Source organism: Fusarium flagelliforme (assembly GCF_020744385.1).
Source record: "Fusarium flagelliforme strain FIESC 12 MPI-CAGE-AA-0113 chromosome Unknown B0J16scaffold_2, whole genome shotgun sequence".
Lineage (NCBI taxonomy): Eukaryota > Fungi > Ascomycota > Sordariomycetes > Hypocreales > Nectriaceae > Fusarium > Fusarium flagelliforme.
Window position 1 is genome coordinate 3,228,909 of NW_025763504.1, and position 21,889 is coordinate 3,250,797.

Here is a 21,889-nt window from a genome sequence, read left to right on the forward strand (position 1 = left end):
CATTCCGACATTATGGTGTCTCTTTACGACCCTCATCAGTAAACAAACTTCACGCGATCCAGATCCTCCAATGACGCCTCATCACTCACGACAATCTATCTGATCCACAATCACAAAGAGACTACCACGCGTCCCAGCACACTGAAAGGTCACGAACAAGTCTCCCTCACCCGCATCCACATCAACCTCTCCTTCAAGCGGCACCCACGTGCCCAGATCACCCGCAACTCGCTTTTGCGCGACTCGCTTTCCTCGAACAAACATTGTTAAGTCACAGCTATATGAGGTCGCTTGTGCTTCATAGAGGCTGTACATCAGCCTGGTGGCAACACGACCTCCTTTCGGAATCCTGATCCTCTGTTTCAGAAGTCCATTACTGACGCCTGGGCTAGTAAGAATTGTTTGTATCATGGCACCGTTCGTTTCGTCACTTCCACTTCCCGTGTAGCCAAATAGTGTGGTGAGACGACAGAAGTTGGTCTCGAACCCGTGGAGCCATTCTCCATGTTGGGCTGCGAGCCTGAAGTCGCCGTTCTTGCCCAAGTTGGTATAGGTCGGGGCTTCTATTTTAAGTTTCTTCCAAGCGCGGGCCCCGAAGTATACATATCAAATCAACACAAGGGTCGGGGCTACAGCGGGGGATGTAGTAGCAGTTGACGCAATGTCAGTGGATTCAGTTGATGAAGCTGTTTCGGTGAAGATGGTGGTTGTAGTGGGCAGTGCATCCGTGGTTGAAACCTCGGTAGTAAACTCGATAGTGGTAAGTGAAGCTTCATATGTAGTCTCTGTTGTAGTGAACTCGGTCGTTGCAGTCGAGAGCCCATCGGTAGATGAGACATCCGTAGTAGCCTTAATGGTAGCTTTGGTGGTGTCCGAAGAACCAGTAAAGACCTCGGTAGACAGAGTCTCGGAGAAACTGGAGAAGGTTGAAGTGCTTTCTACGTCGACGGGGATTGTAGCACTGGAGGTAGGGCGACAAGGGCTGGCATCGCCAAGATCAAGTGAGGCCAACAAGGCCGCAGCCTTGAAGAGAAGAAAGTAATGCGTAACGACTGTCTGAGAAAAGAATGAAGAGGGCTCTCCTTGCTTCTGCAACATTGGAGCGAGTCAGCTATTATATTCACGAAGAAACTTGATGACTTCGCTTGTGAAGGCTGAATCAACAGTTTATGAGGTCGAAGCGTTTTATTTCTTAGCTCTAGTCTTTGGTTGGACGGCCCATTGACTTGTTGAGCGCCACTTTATTAACTATTCCTGCCAAGACAATATTGTTATTACCAAAATTGTTTCTCTTAAGTGATTGGTCATTGGGTGCTCTTGACAATGTTTGGTTAACATCAAAGGCTGGTGGTCTTTACGCCAAAGCGACTCAGGTGTCACCCATTGGAACCCAACCCTGTAGCGGCGCTCAATGTGCTGAAAGGAGTCCACAGTACGAGACAGGGGATAACCCCCAAAAGTCCTCATTGCATTCTCACCAGATCTCTCTACCAATTTGGATTATCCCATTTGAACCTGCTTCTATCTCAATCCCATATCCTAGTATCCGGTGATATTTCCGAAGTTCACCGGCGCTACTTTCTCACAAACAAGGCCATCCTTCCCCAAGTTGGAAGCTACTACTACAAAGAAATCGATAACAGCGGGTTTTGCAGGGGATTGACTTCTCCCCGCATTCGCTAACTTCGCCGACGTTCGCCGTAGCATATCCGGGGAACCGCTATCGTAGGTGCAAAAATAAAGCTTCAACGGCCTGATGAGACCCGCAAAAAGGTAGCATAAACTGGTTTGGATTGACTGAATAATTATTCCTTTGTTGTTTGCTAGCTCAATCTTTACTATGCTGGGGTTGAATCCACCTGAGTTCCTACGTTATGATAGCTTCGCGGGGTAACGATGGATACCTTTCAGTGGGGTGATCGAAGTTCAGGGTCGTGACGTTATAGCCGTAGGGAGCTATATAATACCCAGCCATCGACGTCTCGTGAGGTTGGGCTGGTGGAGGTAGCTTACTCGCAATCTCAAGTCTAAGAGTGGCCATCATGAAGTTCTTCGGCGGGGCTTTACCTGCCCTTGCTCTCTGCTGCACATCTGTGTCAGCTACACTTCCATCCTCATACGATGTCGTCTGGAACAAGCCTGGAGTTAACGGCTCGGCGGATTCTATGCCTCTTGGTGGTGGCGATATTGGTCTGAACACATGGTATGAGAATAGTAAGCTTGCTTCCGACGGTCCCATTCGTATCCCATTACTAACACTTCGACCACAGGCACAATTCTCATGTACGTCGCCAAGAGCGGCACTTTCGACGAGAACAACGCTCTTCTTAAGCTTGGTCGTGTCAGACTGTCCTTTGACCCTAACCCCTTCGAAGATTCTTTCGAACAGAGACTTATCCTTAACGATGGCTATGTCAAATACACCGGCAGAGACAATGCAACTGCAAAGATCTGGGTCGATGTCTTCAACCCTGTCGTACACATCGAAGTTGACAGCCCTGAGAAGATTTCTGTCGGTGTCGCTTATGAGAACTGGCGCTTCAAGGACCTATCTATGGTCAGCGAAGAGCGCAATCAGGGTTCTTGGGGCATTTATACTTCGAAGGTCGCCAATGGTACTACCCATGCTGATAAGATTGATTTCTATGAGAATGGCGTACTTATGAGCCATCGAAACGAGAAGCTTGATTTGTGGGACTTTCAGATTAAGCAGCAGAAGCTAGAGAAGTATGCTGATGAGATGTACAATCCCATGCGCGGGAACGAATTCGGCATCTTTGTCCACTCTGAACAACTCAAGCCTGGCGACATCACCGATGGCCACTATGTTAACACAACTTACAAAGCTTGGAACCTCGAGACCAAGGCACCCAGAAAGTCGTTCAAGATCGCACTCTCTATGTACCAAGCTCAGACCAAGAGTCATGATGAGTGGTACAAGGGCCTCAAGAACGTCATCAAATCAGCCGTCAAAAACACACAGGAAACTACTCTGACCTGGTGGCACGAATATTGGGCCCGCTCATACATCATCATAAACGAAGACAAGGGTGTAAAGGACGCAGGTTTCCAGGTTGGCAAAAACTACCAGCTGTGGCGCTTCCTCATGGGCTGCAACGCCAAATCATCCTGGCCAACGAAATTCAATGGCGGTCTCTGGACTTTTGACCCTGTCTTCGTCAACCCATACCGACCATACACACCAGACCACCGACGCTGGGGCGGCGGCACATTCACCGCTCAAAACCAACGTCTGTTGTACTGGCCGCTGCTTAGGTCGGGAGACTTTGATGTCATGACACAGCAATTTGACTTTTATAAGCGAATTACCCCCAATGCTGTTTTGAGGGGACAGGTCTACCAGGAACTTGATGCTGCCTTCTTCTTGGAGCAGATCGATAACACTGGTTTGTCGAATGTCTTTGAGTATGATGCGCAGTGGTATGATGATGATGCGAATACGCCACGACCGGATTTCTTTCCTGATGGAGAGTTGTGGAACGTTTGGTTGAATCATATGCAGGATACTGCCAAGTAAGTGCTTTTTCTGAGCTTTGTGGAACATGACTAATTGATGTAGTGAATTTGCCGACATGATCCTCCAGGCAAACATCTATTCAGGCTACGACGTCAAGCCTTACCTTGAATTCATTGAGTACCAACTCGCCTGGTTTGACAAGTACTACACGAGAGAAATGCTCAAGCGCAACCCTTGGCCATTAACTGGCATGGCTGGAAATGAATCCCTAGTCATCTATCCTGGCTCAGCAGCGGAAACCTACAAAGAGGCATACAACCCTGTCTCCACCCTCGCAGGTTTGCGCCAAGTTATCAAGGATCTACTCATCGTGGATGAATTCGCCCTTCAAAACAAGACTTACTACCAGAAATACCTCGGCAAGATCCCCGCCAACACATTCCGCGAACAAAATGGCCACACCTGCATTGCCCCGGCAGAAGCCTACACCCGCGTCCAAAACAGCGAAGTCCCTCAACTCTACCTCGTCTTCCCGTGGCCCGAGTACGGTCTCGGTCTGCCCAACCTCACCATCGCCAAAAATACGTATCTCTACGACACGGAAACAGTGATCTACCATGGTAACAACGGGTGGAAGCAGGACGTCATCTGGCTCGCGCGCATGGGTTTCACAGCCAATGCAACAGCCATGACCGAAGAGCGGTATGCGCCAAGCAAGGTGTGCAAGTTCCCAATCTTCAAGGGTCCCAACTTTGACTGGACGCCTGATCTGAACCATTATGGTGCTGCAGCTATTGGCTTGCAGGAACAGCTTGTGCAGACTTTCGTGGAGGATGATATTAGGCTGCTTGCTGCTTGGCCGGAGAGCTGGGATGTTAGGTTTAAGGTCTGGGCGCCAAAGAATACTACTGTTGAAGGAACGGTGAAGGAGGGTAAAGTGGAGGAGCTTGTGGTTCTGCCTAAGTCCCGTAAGGGAGATGTCATTGTTGGACAGGGGTAGAGGTAATGGCTAGTAATAGGACAATGTGGAAGGACACCTTTCTCTGCAGTAACTTTAAGCTACAAACAAAGAATTAAAGGCTAATATCTTCAATACTTGCCGTTTGACTAGGTGAAGTCATGCCCCTTTTTTTGCACCTCACCGTATTTCTGCCTGCCTGTTGTTGCATAGCGAAACCTTGGAGGACAAAGGAATCTTACTGCCTTATCGCAGGGTTAAGAATTTCACATCAACCACAGTGAAGAAACATGTACCTATGAACAAAGAAACAGAATTATCGAATGCCTTCTAGAATGAACTTCCCTGTGCTAGAGTATGACCTGTCAGAGAAGGTCACAATTTTCTTTGAGTCTTATGTCGACGCCTTGAACGCCACAGCAGTTGTGGCTCTATTCCATTGACCGGACCCCTGTATGAAGCCTTCCATATGACTTTCCCATGAATCGTTATGGTCAAGAATTGAATAAAGGTCTTCATACTCTTGTTGTTCACGAGATTAACTTGCCCATACTCTTGCCTCCAACTCCGTTTCAACTAGTATCATTAACTTATTGCTCCTTTGGTAATTAACCTATCCATCTTTTGTTCCTTAACCTATCAAACCTTCAATCATTCATTTTTCATACTTCTACCATGAGCTTCTCTCCTCTCCGACAGTTGGGTTATTCCCATCTTCACCATCATCTCAACCCTACTGGCCCATCTTTTACCTACATTGCCGCATTCGAGACGAAAGGGTACATTCTTATCTGTACGGTGATCTGGAACAGTATGGATTTCACAATGTCGGAGTCTCCCAACTCCCCTGATGAAGATGAATCACTTGTCCAACTTTCTGAATCCTGCCAACTTCTTGAACAGAGTGCAGGATGCCTTCCTCGGAACCATTGCCTGAAGCCGAAATTTGAAGAGTTGATGGGCGATCTCGAGGCAGAGATCCTTCGGATGAAGAAAGGTTCAGAGGGATTTAGACAGACGCCAATTGGCTCTGCTTCTATCGATACTCCTCCTGCTGGTCCGAAGAACTCTTCATCTCCATCACCAAACATCGCGCGACCAAAACCGGAGAGAAGACCAACCCCCGACTTCTTCCGCCGAGTAGTGAAGCGACCGCCACTCACAGAGTTCACACCGCAACAAGACTACGAGATGCAGAATCCTGGTGGTAGAAAACCGAGTCATCCCCACAGCCTCCACAGCCGTCCTAGTCGTGTTGAGAAGACGCGTAAGCTAGAGCTAACCCCGGGCCAAAAGGTCTTGAGGAACATCCGGAAAGAAAGAAGAGAAAGAGCTAAGATGTTCTTTTAAGATGCCCTACGAGCTGGACTTGAAAAGGGTTGCATCTGAGCGGACGGGGCTGTAAACGACACGAATCCCAAGTGGGAACTTTGCATAGAGATATCTATACCTGGATCTGGATGATAGTTGAGATGCGATGATAGGAAATTAGTGCAATGGATATTCTTTCAGATAGACTTATTTCTAGTGCTATTAGTACTGAGCAGCATTGTGACTTGGACAGATAATTTCCTTTTTTCGTTGATTAAGGGTAGCTCTGTAGACTAACTGCGGTGCTTATAGGGGTCATCTTCTTCGAAGAGCTTGACGTAACACGAAGGTTAACCTCATATCTAGTCGACCTAAAGGCTATAGGAATAAGGGTAGGAGGAACAGTGGTATATGAGCAAAAGTATTATCGCTATAGTTAAACAAGCAGTCAACGGGAGCCATGACGGAGAATTCATAGACTAGTAAAGGCGTGTCACTGAAGCTGTTTGCGAAAGACATGCTCTTTTGTACTACTGAACTGATCTACCTGTAACACATTAGCAGTCTTAATATACTGTCTGCCAGACGACTGGCAGGTTGTCTATCAAGGGTTCTGGATAGTTTGCTGTTCTATATAAATAGATGCGATGTTTCTGATGGACCTAGAAAATTAATCCCATGGACTTTTTGACGTTTGGGTTGGCGTTTTGTGGCCGAGACCCAAAACCGCCACCCGGAACCCCCGCCATAAGACCCTGTCCGGGCTGCCATCCATGTTGCTTGCCGTTTCTATGGGGACTTGCCGGTGTAAAACCGCAGTTTCCGCCGTTTCAAGAGACAGTCAGTGACTGATTACGCATGCAATCATCGCTTTTTTGCCGTTTTTGCGTCTTCAGTCTTCTAACTGTGGGGGCGGAATAAGAATTGAACGAATCAGTTGCTCTTTCATTGAGGAACATGTGCCAAAACTGGGGATCGACCTGCAGTCAGTGTCTCACCTTGGAGAGTCCGCCTGCCGCTTGGGGCTGAAAATGGCGCTCCCCAGTTCTTTTCAATCTCACAGATGCGAAATGCAAGCTGCATTGAAATGACAAAGTCTTCCTCAATCGCAACTGCCACGCAAGCCTCACAAGCGAAGAGGGCCCGATATATCTTCGCTCATAGGATAATCCGCGCTTGAACAACTGATGCTTTGCTGCCCAACGACACTAAAACCACTATAGCGGTATCTTCGACTTGTTGATACCGTAACTATTCCTGCTATATCCTGCTGTAATATTTGTCACTTATAACCACATCCCAAACTCTGTCAAATCGAAAGAAAGTCTGCCGCGATGGTTGATACTGCACCTGCACAAGAATCCAACCCCTCACTCCAGTTAGAATGTCCTCATCTGAGGATAGTAGGTTCTGGCCGCTTCGTCTTTCCTGAGCTGGACGCGGCATCCGACTCATGCCGTCTGTGCTGTCTTTACAAGGATATCGCCTTGGCATGTATAAGAGGCCAACTTCCTGGCCTTTCCGAGCCCTTCTTCAAGGATGAAACCGGTGAGAAGGCGATCCTCAAGGAATTACGTCTCTCATATAACCACGGCGATCTTACCATTCACGCTCCAGGGCATGACTACTCTCTCGTAATTCTCAGGGACAGGGACCATGCAGGACCCGAGGATGCGGAAGTTGAAGGGCGCAATTTCGAGAGGAGGTACCGCGTTGGCCGATATACGGACTCTAGTGAAAGCCTTGAACGCGCTCGGAAATGGCTGTTTGAGTGTCTTTCCAGCCACTCCTGTCCAAAACTTGGCGTCACAAAAGTTTCGTTGCCCAAGAGATTACTTGCCGTTGACGGAGCCCCCGAGAGCCCTATCAGACTGGTTGAAACTAAAGGGGACGAGCACCCATATGTCTGTCTGAGTCACCGCTGGGGAGACCCCAAACACAAACAGCTCAAAACAACAACACGAACAGTACAGAGCCACATGGACAAAGTCGAATGGTACGAGCTACCTGCCACCTTCCGAGATGCTGTGACCGTATGCCGATCTATGGACATTAAGTATCTCTGGATCGACAGTTTATTCATATTACAGAGCTTTGAAGGCATGACATCTGAGGAGCTCGAAGTTACAAAGCAAGACTTTGCTCATGAAAACTCCAACATGGCGAGGACATACCAAAACTCCCATTTTACAATCTCCGCCGATATCTCGACCCACATGGACAGTGGCATGTTTTCTCAGTATCCTGTCGATGATTACAATATGAACGTCATATCCGATGACGGAAACCAGGCATCAATATACGTCAGAGAGTGGAAGTTCAACCACTATGGAGACAAAATCCCAGAGTTGGAAACACGGGGCTGGACTCTCCAAGAGTTTCTCCTTCCACCTCGCGTTCTACACTTTGGAGTGTTTGATCTCGAGTGGCGATGTGCAGAGCGTATCACGTGTGGCTGCGGTGTATTAGACCGTGATGAAAGGCAGCAGTCGAACTGGCATAGACATCATTTCATCGAGAGAGCGACTAAACCACCTCCAGATGATCCTGAAGGTGCGCTTGTGTGGTGGGAGCAAGTAATCAGCAGCTATACAGGTCGCCAGCTTACCAATGCCGCTGATAAGCTTCCTGCATTATCGGGTATGGCACAACAGCGCATGCAGGTTAGAGGTGGCGTTTACTTGGCAGGTTTTTGGCAAGATTCGCTACTTCATGACCTCTGTTGGTATCACGCTTTTATGAACAATGTTCCAGAAGCTGGTGGTGTTGGTTTTAGACCTTCTCAATACCGTGCTCCTTCATGGTCTTGGGCCTCGCTTGATACTGACGCGAAATGTTGTTGGTGGTGGACTGGTGTTTACGGACGCCATCCTGTCTCTTCTGACGAGGAGCCCAAACCAGCTTGTGAAATTTTGGAAGTTGCATGTGTGCCTTTAACATCTGATCCAACGGGTGCAGTCCGAAGTGGATTTCTGGATGTCAAAGCAGGGTTAATCCCATGTGAAATCTGCCCAGATCCTGAGGAGAGGGTCACATGGAGCGTGCATAACCTCGAAACGTTGCTAACCCTACGCTTCTTCAAGCCTGATTGTACCGTTGAGGATGATGATCTCACTTTTGGAAGTCGTGTTTTTTGTGCACCGATTGCTGAGGTTGTTCATCCCACGGGACTGCAATACGGGTGTCTTGTTTTGAAAAGGGTGGACACCAATACATACCAGAGAATTGGTTTCTGTGTCCTTCGAGCTGGGACTATGCCGTCGAGGTTTCGTTCAGGTTCTGCTTTCAGATCGCGTCAGGTTCAACAAGCTAGACCTTTCAACTTGGAGGATTACATCTTGCCAGAAGGTTCTCGGGTGCATATTAGAATTATTTAAGCCACAGCAAGGAGTTTGACATATCAATATCATCGGTACAGCTATTAGAATACTGTTTGCAATAAATAGGCTTTACAATATCAAGGGATCGTTACCCCTCTTTTCATTGCCTTCTCTAACTTGCGTCTGCAGTGCGTTGTAAAGAATCCGCCATTGAGTGTCAACCTCTATCGCAGCATTGATAAGCATATCTAGTAAGTCTATTTACCTCTTTCTGTTTGTTCGATGGCCTTAGAAATGCTTCTGCTGGCCAAGATCGTAGAGTTGCTCGGCTCTGCAGTAGAAGACTCGGCAATAGGGGCAGTAAGTGATTCAGAAATAGTCTCGGATGCCACGAGACTGGTGGACACGTCAATCGCAGTAGACTCCTCTGTCGTAACAGACATGGCCTGAGTAGCCTGCGAGCTGACAGACTTACAAGGACCAGCAAAAGCCCCTGGGCCGTTGAGCGAAACGAGTACGGAAAGAATGAGTGTCGACTTCATCTTGACAGCAATGCTAACGAGTGACTGAGTGGGATGACAGAGGTTGAACCACACCGCTGAATCGTGGGGATAAGGAGGAATAAATATCTACATTGTTCCAGACTTTGTTGTTCCAATAGTTCAATTGAGTCCCTAACTAGATCCATGAATTAAGTTCTTCAGCAGTCAGCGATTGGTGAGCCCTTAGTTAAGAATCAATAGTTTGGACGCTACTCTTGGACGCCTTCGCCGGAGCGGCTGAGACACGAACATTTTAGCGACAAATGACACTTGAGTGACAGAGACGGACACCATGAAATTGATATGCACACATTCTTTTCGTTATTAATATATAAATGTTTTTTCGCTCAGGTTGACGTTCCGTACCACCAACTCCAGAATCTATATTTCGCACAATTATAAACGAAGGATTGCTCTGATCGGTCGAACTGTTACAAATCTCAAATGCAGCACACTCGTCCAATCTCTAAAATGAACTATGAAACAAGATAAAATAATGTCAATCGCACCCTCACGCCTGTCGCGTCTCGAGGTTCTCGCCGTTCTGTCCAGGTTGGAGTCCTGCTATACTAGCAGCCACAATACCAGGCATACCAACAACCGACATCATGGGTGAGATAGGTGGTCTGTTAGATGACCTAGATGATCCACGGCTGCGCATCTTGCTTCGGGGTCGAGAGTCAGAGCGCTTGCGGCGGAGCTTCTCGCGCATCTTCTCGCGGGAGTGTTCCATTTTGTCGCTGAGAACAGTCATGCGTCCACCACGAACACGCTTCAGGAACTCAAGATCGTCGCGGATGCCAAGCAGCGCGGTGTCCATGTCGTAACCCTCCAGTTGCTTCTCGGAAGATTCTTCGTCGCCGTCGTCCTTCTTGCGGGACAGGCGGATCCAGCTTGGCCAGAGCTTAGCGAAGACTGCGACAATGGAGGCGAACCAGGCGTCAGGGAAAAGACGGATGAGAACACCAACGGGAATAGACAAGAATCCGAGGGCGAGAGAGATTCCCCATTGGACACCGTTGAGACGGGTAACCACGAAGGCGGCGCCGCCAAAGAAGATAATGATGACTTGGCCGGCTGCCATGATTGTCATCATCAGCATGAAGAGAGTGTTGCGGTGGAGACCCTCGAAGATGTTGAGCTTGTTGTCGATACGTCGAGAGTTGACAAGCTTGAAGATCTGCATAAAGACGAAGATGTTGAAGATCAGAGATCGGACTTCAGTCTCGTTGTATCCAAGAATAGGATCGCGACCGAACCAAAGAACGAAACAGACAATGAGCTGGTAGATGGATTGTCCGATAATCATCTTCCACATAGTAATAGTGATCAATGGTGCAGTACGCGATTCAGGCTCACGATGCAAAAGACTTCCGGTAGGAGGGTCAGTAGCGAGAGCAAGAGCGGCAAAGGTATCCATGATGAGGTTGACCCAGAGAAGTTGAACGGCGTTGAGAATGGACTTTTGCTCATCGTCTGATACGGCGGACACAAAAGTGACACCCACAGCAGTAATGTTAACAGTGAGTTGGAACTGGAGGAACTTCTTGACAGAGTCGTTGATTGCGCGACCCCAGCCAAGTGCGACGACGATGGAAGAGAAGTTGTCATCCATGAGGATAATGTCGGAAGCTTCCTTGGCGACTTCTGTTCCAGTGATACCCATTGAGAAACCGACGTCAGCAGCCTTGAGAGCGGGAGCGTCGTTGGTACCGTCACCTGTGACAGCGACGATCTCGCCTAGTGCGCGCAAGGCCTTGACGAGGACACGCTTATCTTCAGGGCTGGAACGAGCAAGGACACGGAGCTTCCTTACCACGTTTGAGCGTTCAGATTCAGTAAGCTTGCGGAAATCGGAACCTTGCATGACGGCGTTGGGTTCGACCATGTTGGCTTCAGTGAGGATACCACAGTTGAGAGCGATTGCGCGGGCGGTTTCGACGTTGTCACCTGTTACCATCTTGACGTTGACGGAAGCGATACCACAGTCGGTGACGGCTTCGGGGACACCCTTGCGGACAGGGTCTTGGATACCCACGACACCCATCCAGGTGAGGTTGTGCACGAGGTCGGTCAGGTCGATTTCGGTGTTAGCCTCATCCTCGGGGCGGAGGGTAAGGACAGGAGGCCAAGACTCAAAATCGCGGTATGCAAGACCGATGGTTCGCAGGGAGTTGGTGGCGTAGCCAGTGATGAGAGATCGAAGGCCTTCCTTGTGGTTGTCCGACAGCGCTTCGGTGGAAGTACCTTGGGTAGGATCGCCGAGAACGGTAGTACATTCGCCAAGGACAATTTCGGAAGCACCCTTGATAAACAGACGATGCTTAGGCTTATCCTTTGTTGGGCCGGGGATTTGGACAACGGCACCCATGCACTTGCGCTGAGAATTGAAGGGGAACATCTGCGAGACGGGATGGTTGGAGCGTTCAATTGCCAGAGGGCCAAGGCCGAGGTAGCGACGAGCCCAGTCGAGAAGAGCGGTTTCGGTCTTGGTGCCGACGAAGGATGTATCGTCCTCGAAGGCGGTTGTGTTTACGGTGACGGCAGTCTTGAGAAGATCCTTGTACTCAGGGTCGAGCTTCTCCGAGAAAGCGTTGAGAGGGAGGGTGTCGTTCTTCTCGGTAGGTGTTGAGGGTGTTGACTCAGACTGGTCAAGAGAAGAATCGCCAAAAGAGAAACGTCCTCGAAGACCCAAAGAGCCAGCGACGACGGTCATGACGTTCTCCGTCAGAGTACCGGTCTTGTCGGAACAAATAACCGTAGCGTTACCCATAACCTCACAAGACTGGAGATGTCGGACCAAGTTATTCTCACGTGTCATCTTCTTTGTCGCGAAGGCAAGAGACAGGGTAACGGCGAGAGGAAGACCTTCTGGAACGGCGACGACAATGACAGTGATGGCTGTGATCAGGATTTGGAGAAAGGCTTGGCCCTTCTGTTCACCTGAGTCGGTGCTGTTGCGGAGGCCAACAAGGAACATGATGAACAGGACGAGGAAGAGAAGACCACCAGCCAAGGAACCGAGCTTGGCGATGTAGCCTGTGATTGTTAGCATAGTACTTGGAGAGGTGGTGATGGTACTTACCGGCGAGGAGGTTGAGCTTTGCTTGGAGAGGTGTCAGGCCGGGATCGTCACGGAGAGACATCATTGTCTTTCCATAGCTAGATTGCTCTCCAACAGCTGTGACGAGGAACGTTCCGACACCATCAAGAACCTTTGCTCCAGAGACAATGAAAGGATCAAGCTTCTTGAGCTGCGGCGTAGGCTCATTCAACAAAGCGTGAAGAACCTGATCAGCAGGAACCTTCTTGATAAGGTCCGACTCTCCAGTAGCAGAACTCTCATCACAGCTGAGATTGTGGCCTGAGATGAACACGCCATCAACAGGAATAACATCACCAGGCTCAAGAAGCATAACATCACCCACAAGAACATCGTGAATGGAGATATTCTGGGGCTTTCCGGCGCGTGTAATCTTGACGATACGATCCTCCTTCTTCTGGTTCAGCTTCTGGAACTGTCGCTCCTTCTGCCAATCATTCGCTGCGCCGACGACGACGACAATGGTGATGGCAACGATGATGGCCACACCTTCGACCCACTCGACCTTGGCACCTTCGTGATGTGTCGCGCCGAATGTTTGGTAAAGCCCTAACGCTAGAGATACGACTGCCGCAATGCAAAGGAGAATGAGAACGTGATCCTGAAGGGCGATCCAGGCGAGTTGGAAGAAGGATTTGGCTTTCGGTTCGGGAAGACGGTTGGAGCCGTAGACTCGCTTGCGATCGGGAAAGGCGTCTTTGGCAACATGGCCATCATCATTAACCTCGGTCGTTGGTAGCACATCTTCTGTCGGTGAAGCCTTGAAACCCTCTTTCGTAGCAGTAGCCTCCTCAAAAGAAACATGATCTCTCAGCTTTCCTTCATCGGGGCTCAATCCGGCCTTTGCATCCGTCCTCAAACCCTTCTCAAGACCAGGCAATCCTCCAAGCGCGACAAACGCGGCCAAATTCTTAGGATTGATGAGTTTCGAAAGCTGTCCAGGCGAAAAAGCGAACGGGTTGTTCTCAACGTGAAACTGCGCTTCCTCACCGGGATCTGCCTTGAGGATCTCCTGCTGGTCGCCCTTTCGAAGGGCTTCGACTTCGCGATGCATTTGTTCGTGATCGGTGCCGACTTTTGTAGATGGTGATGTTGAAGCCCATGATCCAGCGCGTGATTTATTTATTGGGACTGCGAGTGTGTTTGTGTCATCTAACGGCGATGGAGAGGCGTTGATGGATTCTGTTGTTCCTGAAGGCTGTTAGTAACGGTGTTCCAGCGGTGATGTTTTAGGCGGTAAGGTGCTGGAAATTGGGGCGGATCGCACTGGAGCTTTACCGGGTTCGTTTGTGTCAACGGCAGCAGTGTCAACCGTGATTGTTGGAGCCCTTGGGCGTCTTGCCGCAGGATCTGAGTCCATCTTGGAAACTCTTTCAGAAAATTACTTTTCCAATATCGAATTGATGATGAGAGAAGAGAAAGAAGGGGAGAAAAGCCAAGATTATCTACCCTTGTTCGGGGCGAAAATACACTTTGTCTACACAGCCACAGCCACGAGGTCCGCCAAGACCCTTAGCAGTGGTGTGATTGGGTGGAAGATGGGCAGAGGGAAATGGTGCAAAACGAGCTAGACCTTGGCGGTTACTATACGAACAGGGGGACTCAGAGTCCTTGAATCTCTGGCCAAGTAGTAAGTGCTTACCTCAGAGTACAGTATCCTGAGTTGTGCACTGAAATCATCTCTTGACGTAATACAAGACTCGAGATGACTACTGTACGGAAGTACTGAAACTGAGGAGGTGTGCTGCTCTTTATCAGGCTTTATGCCAAGCTTTCCCTAACCGCCCATGTCCCAAATCACAAAACAAGAGACACCCAACCAATCTTAATCTCCATCTCTACGGAAACCCCACAGCACCAACTCCACTAAAACGACTCCATTCCGTCATCCACCAAGCCTCGTTTTTAAGCTTAATGCTGTCCATCCACGCTAGATCTCCCTCTTCACAACAATCCCCCTGTGAATACGTTGGCCCGAAAAAGGGGGCGCAATGGAGGCGATTATCCTGCGGACCATATTTTAAAGTTGACAGAGGGAAATACTCTCAGCCTGTGACAGACTCCTTGTGACATGACAATTCCCTCCTGCCGTGTTCTTTTGCGCTCGCATAGCCCCTTTGTCGATCGGCCCACTCGTTGACTTTTTGGACCAGTAGAAGCGTGAGTGGATGTGTGCAAACAGGATTGGTTCGCTACCGAGTGAAGCCATTACCAACTCATCACCAGATCTGTGCGTGAGGGTGTGCTGTACAATGAATGTCACGATGCGAAAGAAAACAAGTCATTGAGTAGCATTTATCGTATCGTCAGAACCTTGAGAGTGCTCAGATCGTGAGACTGTTTAGAGACTGTTGCATCGGGCGCTTCCCGTTAGATCTTGGCAACACGGCTCTCAAAGCTTGGCCATTTCAGCACCTCTTCATTTCAGTCCTCCCGATGCCAAGACCCGGAACCCAATAATCCCTTCCAGGCTGTGCTGCGAAATAACAAATCACGATCCGACCATAACATTCATTGATGGTCAATGCTCAAATTAATTAGATTCCATAGATATGCAACCATCATAATTTCTTTCAGTCTTACCGTATTGTACCGTAATTGAATGCCGACCCCGGATAAGCTTAATTTTGGCTGCATAACTGGTGTGGTTCGGTTTATTTGCCTGAGGTCGGTCGGTCGGTGTTGTTTTCCTTGCTTGGCATTCATGACGTCAGTGAGGACTTTTTGAACAGCCGGCGGTGCTCCGTACGGTATAGTGAGTCCGAAGCCGAGGGGATTTTGATGGGACAAGTTAAGACTTTGCTCTATTGAGAAGGAGAACAAATTGGAATTTGAGAATAGGGGATACTTTGGGGCAGTGTTGAGGCAGTGTTGCCTGGTTTGTTGAGATGGGCGTCGAAAAGATTGGATGATTCATGCGATATTGACTTGTGGCGATGGCTTCAACCGAGGAAGTCCATGGCCTCGTCCGGATGTTAGAACAATTGACTGCCGAGAGTGAGAGAGACGAAATAATTTGGTCATCCTGTGCTAGCCTAGAGTGGCACTCAGGATCCATTATTTTGACGGCCTAGTTGTATGGGCCTCCGTTAAGGTTAACCTGTGGTCTCCGGAGGCCACGGTTCCCTGGTGACAGATGAGGCTCATTTGACGCGTCGCAGGACTGTAGAGTTGGACGACGCGACGCTCTTTTCTTTGTCATCGGGATTGACGGGAGAAGAGTATTGCCGATTGGATAAAGTTCAAGATAGCAAATTGAACGAGATACGCATAGCCCGTTTGCTGGGACATGATTGTGTGCTTTATCGGGATTAATCATGCGCGTTAATTGGCTGTTGAGCGCGGTATTGTTATTTCTTTTCCCTTCTTTTCCCTCAAAACTACACTGTGAGATGGTCCATTCGCATGTGAACGTCGTTTTAGAATTAAATGTTACTTTGTAAATCCAGGACGGAAATGATGGAAAAGGTTAACCTAGAATCGTTGTCAAAGCTACCCTGTAGGTATCACCACGGCAATTTTACTCGAACCCCTTTCAATGACTCAACAATCATGAACGTGCCCATGTTGGCTCAATTACGGCAGCACAACTGTGTCTTTCGCCTTCATGCCTGTCATCGGGTGACCCGAGTTTTCGGTTTTACTCACGGATCGTGATAACCTCAGGGTAATGCGCCACTGCACAGACGCCACACTCTAGCTTAGTGTGGCGCAGCAAAAGAGGCCTCTTGTGCGTGCTCTAGACTCAGCTTTTCCGATGGAAATGTTTCGTAATTATTGCCTCCACTACGTATGTGTTTAGGAAGGACGGGGATTCTTATGGTGATGATGGAGTAGTTTGGGGCTTGTAGGTAACGTGTCCAGGCAGTGTTATTACCATGCTTAGCTGAGATTTTGCTAGTCATCTGGATTGGTATCATGATAGATCCGCCGAATACGATGTGGCTCAGCGAGTGTAACAGAAAGTCAGCCTAGCCCTATGGCAGTCTTTGTTTGATAGATAAAAGTCTGTTTCCAAGGATACACCAGAGGTGAGGACAGCAAGTCATCGAGCTAAGGGAGGCTGTAACTGATCCACATGACATGAAAAAAAAGCTTAGACACGGAGGAAGTTGCGGCCAAGTCTAGATCTGGGGCCAGGTATGCTTGACTGCGTTCAGACTTTTGGGATGTGGCAATGGCGAAGCAGGACGCGTGGAATGAACAAAGCCTCAGGCGCGTATGAGCCAAGTGGTGAGAGTAGAATTTTCGAGATCGAGATGACATGTGTTAACGATGGATGTTCTCAGGAGACTGGCAGAAACTACGATACAAGTCTTGCCTCAATATTGGAGGCGTTTGAAATCTCCACGGTAGCAGAATGCCGTCTTGTCAGCTATTGGTGAGACGTTGTTGAAACTTCCCAAGTATTGACGATTGGGGTTTCTAAAAGGTGAGAAACTCAAGAAATAATGTTATCAGTACTTGATTAAATCCAGTCATTGATGTTCCTGCCGTTTTGGAGTTAATATGTTCGCGATGTTGCGACGTCTTGGAACTCTAAGTTCTTACTCAAAGGTAGTTGATGTTGACGTTTCGTTCCTTGACCTGGAATGCTATTGTTCGTGACAACATATCGGAACCCAAAAAGTCAATATCGAAGAACCACATAGTATCTGTACCATGAACAATCCACCATATGTCTTTTTGCAGCTGCACCGTGACCATGACACTTGGTCCCACCGCCAGTATCCAAATTCGCAATAGGCAACTGGATCAGTACCACAATGAGTGATCTAGAGAACAACGAACGAAGCTATTGTGATATCAAAATCATCATCGTTTGCATTTTTCCATCCATGGTCATGGCGGGGAGGACGCCGACCGATGACTAATCATACGGGTGTGGCGTAGGTGGCTGCATCGTGGCGCACTCCAGAACACACAACTTCGATCGACCGTAGCTCACGCTACAGATGTCGCATCGAGTCAAAAGTAGTCAGAATCAATTCCTCTCAATCTCAGGATCATTTGCAGGATGGTAAAAAGGTGAAAAAAGGAACGCCCGAGACGGGACTCGAACCCGTAACTTTCAGATTCACTTGTTCGTAAAAGTCTGACACGCTAACCAATTGCGTCACCCGGGCTTGAGGGCGTTTTTTATTGTTGACAGGGTGTTGAATATTTCAGTATATGTAGACTATCTCCCCTTGATGCCTCAACCTTGTCATTGGATTGCCCTTTGGGCTGGGCACAATGATCCTGCTGGCTTTCGTTCATCTCGGACTGGGAGATAGCTTCATATCGAGAACTTCCAACGGTGATTTGCTGGGTTCCTTCAATCAATCTGTTGGACGAGGTATATACACACATCACACCATCTGGATCCGCACCAGAACCATTGCAATGATACTACTCTACAGCTGGAGGAATCGGGCTTCGATAGAGATGCTCCAGAAAGGCTACTGGAAGACAATAATGCACTGGTATATATCTATGATGAACCGTTAGGATGGTACTTTGAAGATACCCAATGGTCCTCTTTGGCAGCAAGAATTACAACGATAAATTCATGAATATCCTGGTAGTATTAAGGCTTCTCTTCTACAGTCTTTTGCCGTGTCGGGTCGTAGTGCAGCCAATTAGTAAACATTACTGTACTCATTTGCCCATATCATGCTGATACTCAACAGAGTCAAGTCTTCTCCTTTCGGTAATCTTTGTCAGTTCTCATACGTATAGACTCAACTACTCATTTCACAAACCTGACCTGTACTTTACTCCCTGGTCATATCGTCAAGCCCCAGCTGTAACTGCGGCAGGTCTCGGGTATGGCTGTCAGGGGGCAAGAGCGACTGAGGCAGGTGAATTCACGTAGTGCATAGATGAGTGACGAGCTCAGTGAATGGGGGGTTACTTGTCTCTTTCCACAAACCTTTGCCTTCAACATCACCAAGAAACGAGAATCAGAGCAAGCATAACATATTTGACAAGCATCACGGTCCATACAAATCAGATTGTCATGGCGTCTCAAGGTGGGTGCATCACTCCTACAGCATCAACTCACTGCAAAGAACTCCAAATGGTAGTGATTGCCTCGTGGCTATTCACACAATCAGAATCACAAACAGCAACGATCGCAGTATATGTACAGACCAGCAACACTACCTAGCCTAAGAAAATCATCCAACACAAGCAACACAGCTTCAGCAATACTACCAACCATCCACATCTAGACGCACCCAAAAAACAACTACAACCAACTAAAATGGCTGCAGGTTCATCTTCCGAGTCCAACAACAAAACCTATGGGACCTACATATACGAGGTTCAAATCAACCTTATCGACAACCATGACGAGTTTGTGCGTGCGTTGTTTGTACTGTGTCCTTCCGGCCCGAAGCTTCAATATTCGAGCCCACATATCCCCCTTCACGAACAAAACAGCGGCTCCGTTACGGTGACTTTGGTGATCGACACGGAGATGTCCCAAAATTTTGATTTGCAGACGCATCTGCAAGACGCAGGTGTGATCTTGATGGAGCCGCGAAGTGGATGAACAAGGAGCATGGGGCTATCAAGATTTGGCGTGGGCGAATGGGGTAACGAGGTTTCTATCCTCACATGCGGCTTTAGCATACAGACGTAAATATAATGCTTTGAACACCAAATGTTAGAGTAAAGAAGACGTGAACTTGACTTGATGATCGAGGGTGCAAACCTTGGTAAAGCGCAGAACATTTCATCGACGACCTGCTGCCTGGAAGATTGTAATAAGATTAGAGTTGGGATTTTTTCTTGTCATGTGAGTCCTTCAAGGTAAACTTTATAACAAGAAAATCCGTCCTTGACTTTACACAGCCTGTGAGGGTCCACGAGAAGAAGTGCACGAAGGCATAACATAGTTTGCTGTAGTTAAAGGCCTCCTACGAGGCTTATTACCGACCACCGAACAGTCCCATAACTGATAAGATGTAGCACCTATTTAATGCAAGCCGGTAATATCATGAATAGCGGCGAGTCATCACCAAGTTGACTGTGCAATGGAGCTCCCAGTGTAGATGTGAGAAGAAATGTCATACTAGTACGCGTTGAGATAAAATACAATGATACTTTTCGCGAAATTAAAATATTGACAGAGGCCTAATGCAAGAGAGGAAGCAATCTTGATTAACTATGGCAGAATCCAAAGTCTAAGAGCATCACTCAAATAAAAAATTTAAATAGCAACTCCCATAAATTCAGCGTTCTCCCATCCGCTTCCCATCTCTATTGATCCCTCGCAGGTCAAACACTTCTTGAGATCTAACCACCATGCTCCTCGACTTCAAACACCACACCACCTTAGCCATCATGGCTTTGGTCAGCACCGTATCTCCAGCCCCCGTCTCAGACCTCGGCCCCGCTCCCAACATCACCGTCCTGTCCATCTCAGACCTAGCGCCCTACAGAAACCACACCGTCCCGTCCCTCGCCCCTCTCCATAAGCGCGACGTATACGGAGAAGAGAGCAGACATCCATGGCCCTCGACCCAATACCCCTTCAGCGCCATCCAGCAGCTAAGTTTCACTGGGGTCAGCTGCACAGTTACCGTCGTTGGTCCTCGGCATCTCTTGACAGCGAGGCATTGCATCCCCAAGAAGCATAAGAACAAGCGTATGCGATACCGCTATCACGGTGGGAGTGCAAGCATGATTGATATCCTGATGCTTCAGAAGACTCAGGCTTGTGATACGCTGAAGGACGACTTCGCGGTTTTGGTGCTCGATCGGCCCATATTCGAGCCAGTTGGGTATTTGGGAATTCGGTCGTTCGACTGCGAGAGTCAAATGCACTCGCCTAAATTTGTAAGTCTACCAGTGACCATCTCATGATTAACGTACTAATAAGATAGGAAAACGCTGGCTTTCCTGTCATGAATCACAAAATGCAGCGTATCCATCAGAATGGTATCTCAGTGACGGGGTGTTATCATTGTGATGGCCAAGATGCTCTCATAGGCACTGATGCGGATGCTGACAAAGGCCAGTCTGGTGGGCCTTTGTATACAGTGGAGAACGGTGTAGGTTGGCAGTATGGTGTTATGAGCCATAGCCATAGCCACAGGGGCACAGTCTTTGCTGGGGGAAATCATTTAACGGAGCTTGTCGCCATGGCGAGACACAGGTATCCTTAGCCTTGGTTGCTCGCTACTGGATATCCCCCAATCTTTTGTACTATCTTTGTCAGATAGAGAGATTTCATTTGGGTTGGGACCGGCCAGTGACCTTTGTATTGGGTGACAAAGGTAGCCGGAGGAAAGTTCTTTTTCTCTGTGTAAGAAGTTTAATGTCAAAATCTCACTGGAGATGGTTCAAGGTTACACTAATAAACATTCGTTCGCACGTGACGTGACGAGACGCAAGAACACAGTAGTTCATTCGAAAAGGGGCGAAAGAAAGGCCAACTTCAGGTTTCTAGACCGGCTTAGCATGCAGTTAGTGCATGAGTAAGGGGCGAATAGCCTTCCATTGCACTTCATTTCCACGAAGAGCGCGCTGTGGGCGCGGCAAGCCAGATTCAGACATGGTCGCATCCCTTCAAGTCCTGACCGTCTACCAAAGTTGGGCTATCCTGACTAGAGTCCTTCAAGTATGCCGTGTGGGATGGCGCAATGGTATGTCAGGACCAAGAGAGACCAATAGCTAGAGGGCATTGCATCAAGCGCTTGCTCCAGAGCACTGCACTTCCTCATCTCTGAAGTCCAGACCTCCTGAAGCCAGCATTCACGCGTCATAATCACCACGGCTGCTCACACAAAGGGCACTATTGGCTTGAGAGTTGAAGACCATGGCTAGATCGACGCTCCAGACCCCTTGGCCTGATGCTCATGTTACAGTCGCGACCCTTCTCCTGTACACCATCCCGAAGTTTATGATTAGGGTCGGGCCATGAAGTTTAACCTGGGGTCATGGCGCGTGGAATGTGAAGCTTTGGCGATGAAAACCTTAACAATCATAATGCCAGAGTACAACAACTGCCCAATACTATGGGAAGGTCTTTGAACTTTGTTTCAGGTACATCTGCTTTCAGCTCAAATTGCCTCCTCCAATAACTTCATCGGGCGAGGAGCTCCAGACATGATTAAATCAAGCCGTTCACTGTTGAGTTAACTTGGATTTTCGTCTGTCTCCTTGCACAATTCTCTCAGTATGGAG

The 21,889-nt window shown here is 48.4% G+C and overlaps 6 protein-coding genes and 1 non-coding gene across 7 annotated transcripts; 4 read left to right on the top strand and 3 right to left on the bottom strand.

Annotated features, from left to right (window-relative positions):
* Positions 1 to 606: 606 nt before the first annotated feature.
* On the bottom strand, positions 607 to 1,098 carry B0J16DRAFT_316474 (uncharacterized protein; the record flags this gene model as incomplete). The annotated part of the gene is made up of 1 exon (XM_046125313.1): positions 607 to 1,098. One exon carries the CDS (start codon positions 1,096 to 1,098, stop codon positions 607 to 609), a length of 492 nt encoding a protein of 163 aa, XP_045986698.1.
* A 916-nt stretch (positions 1,099 to 2,014) lies between these two features.
* On the top strand, positions 2,015 to 4,478 carry B0J16DRAFT_300412 (Six-hairpin glycosidase-like protein; the record flags this gene model as incomplete). Its single annotated transcript, XM_046124560.1, has 3 exons — positions 2,015 to 2,214; positions 2,271 to 3,534; positions 3,581 to 4,478. Exons 1-3 carry the CDS (start codon positions 2,043 to 2,045, stop codon positions 4,476 to 4,478), a joined length of 2,334 nt encoding a protein of 777 aa, XP_045986699.1. The 5' UTR covers positions 2,015 to 2,042.
* A 579-nt stretch (positions 4,479 to 5,057) lies between these two features.
* Positions 5,058 to 5,811, top strand: B0J16DRAFT_333750 (uncharacterized protein). Its single transcript, XM_046126874.1, has one exon. It carries the CDS (start codon positions 5,112 to 5,114, stop codon positions 5,784 to 5,786), a length of 675 nt encoding a protein of 224 aa, XP_045986700.1. The 5' UTR covers positions 5,058 to 5,111; the 3' UTR covers positions 5,787 to 5,811.
* A 1,270-nt stretch (positions 5,812 to 7,081) lies between these two features.
* Positions 7,082 to 9,124, top strand: B0J16DRAFT_411463 (uncharacterized protein; the record flags this gene model as incomplete). The annotated part of the gene is made up of 1 exon (XM_046133237.1): positions 7,082 to 9,124. One exon carries the CDS (start codon positions 7,082 to 7,084, stop codon positions 9,122 to 9,124), a length of 2,043 nt encoding a protein of 680 aa, XP_045986701.1.
* Positions 9,125 to 10,120: 996 nt separating this feature from the next.
* Positions 10,121 to 14,072, bottom strand: B0J16DRAFT_262072 (Ca2+ ATPase; the record flags this gene model as incomplete). The annotated part of the gene is made up of 3 exons (XM_046123294.1): positions 10,121 to 12,648; positions 12,695 to 13,894; positions 13,922 to 14,072. 3 exons carry the CDS (start codon positions 14,070 to 14,072, stop codon positions 10,121 to 10,123), a joined length of 3,879 nt encoding a protein of 1,292 aa, XP_045986702.1.
* A 3,681-nt stretch (positions 14,073 to 17,753) lies between these two features.
* On the bottom strand, positions 17,754 to 17,838 carry B0J16DRAFT_t86. Its single transcript has one exon. It is a non-coding gene; the product is annotated as a tRNA-Lys (tRNA).
* A 2,112-nt stretch (positions 17,839 to 19,950) lies between these two features.
* B0J16DRAFT_368991 (trypsin-like cysteine/serine peptidase domain-containing protein) lies at positions 19,951 to 20,868 on the top strand (the record flags this gene model as incomplete). Its single annotated transcript, XM_046130246.1, has 2 exons — positions 19,951 to 20,539; positions 20,587 to 20,868. The coding sequence occupies exons 1-2, from the start codon at positions 20,006 to 20,008 to the stop codon at positions 20,866 to 20,868; spliced, it is 816 nt and encodes a 271-aa protein (XP_045986703.1). The 5' UTR covers positions 19,951 to 20,005.
* Positions 20,869 to 21,889: the final 1,021 nt, after the last annotated feature.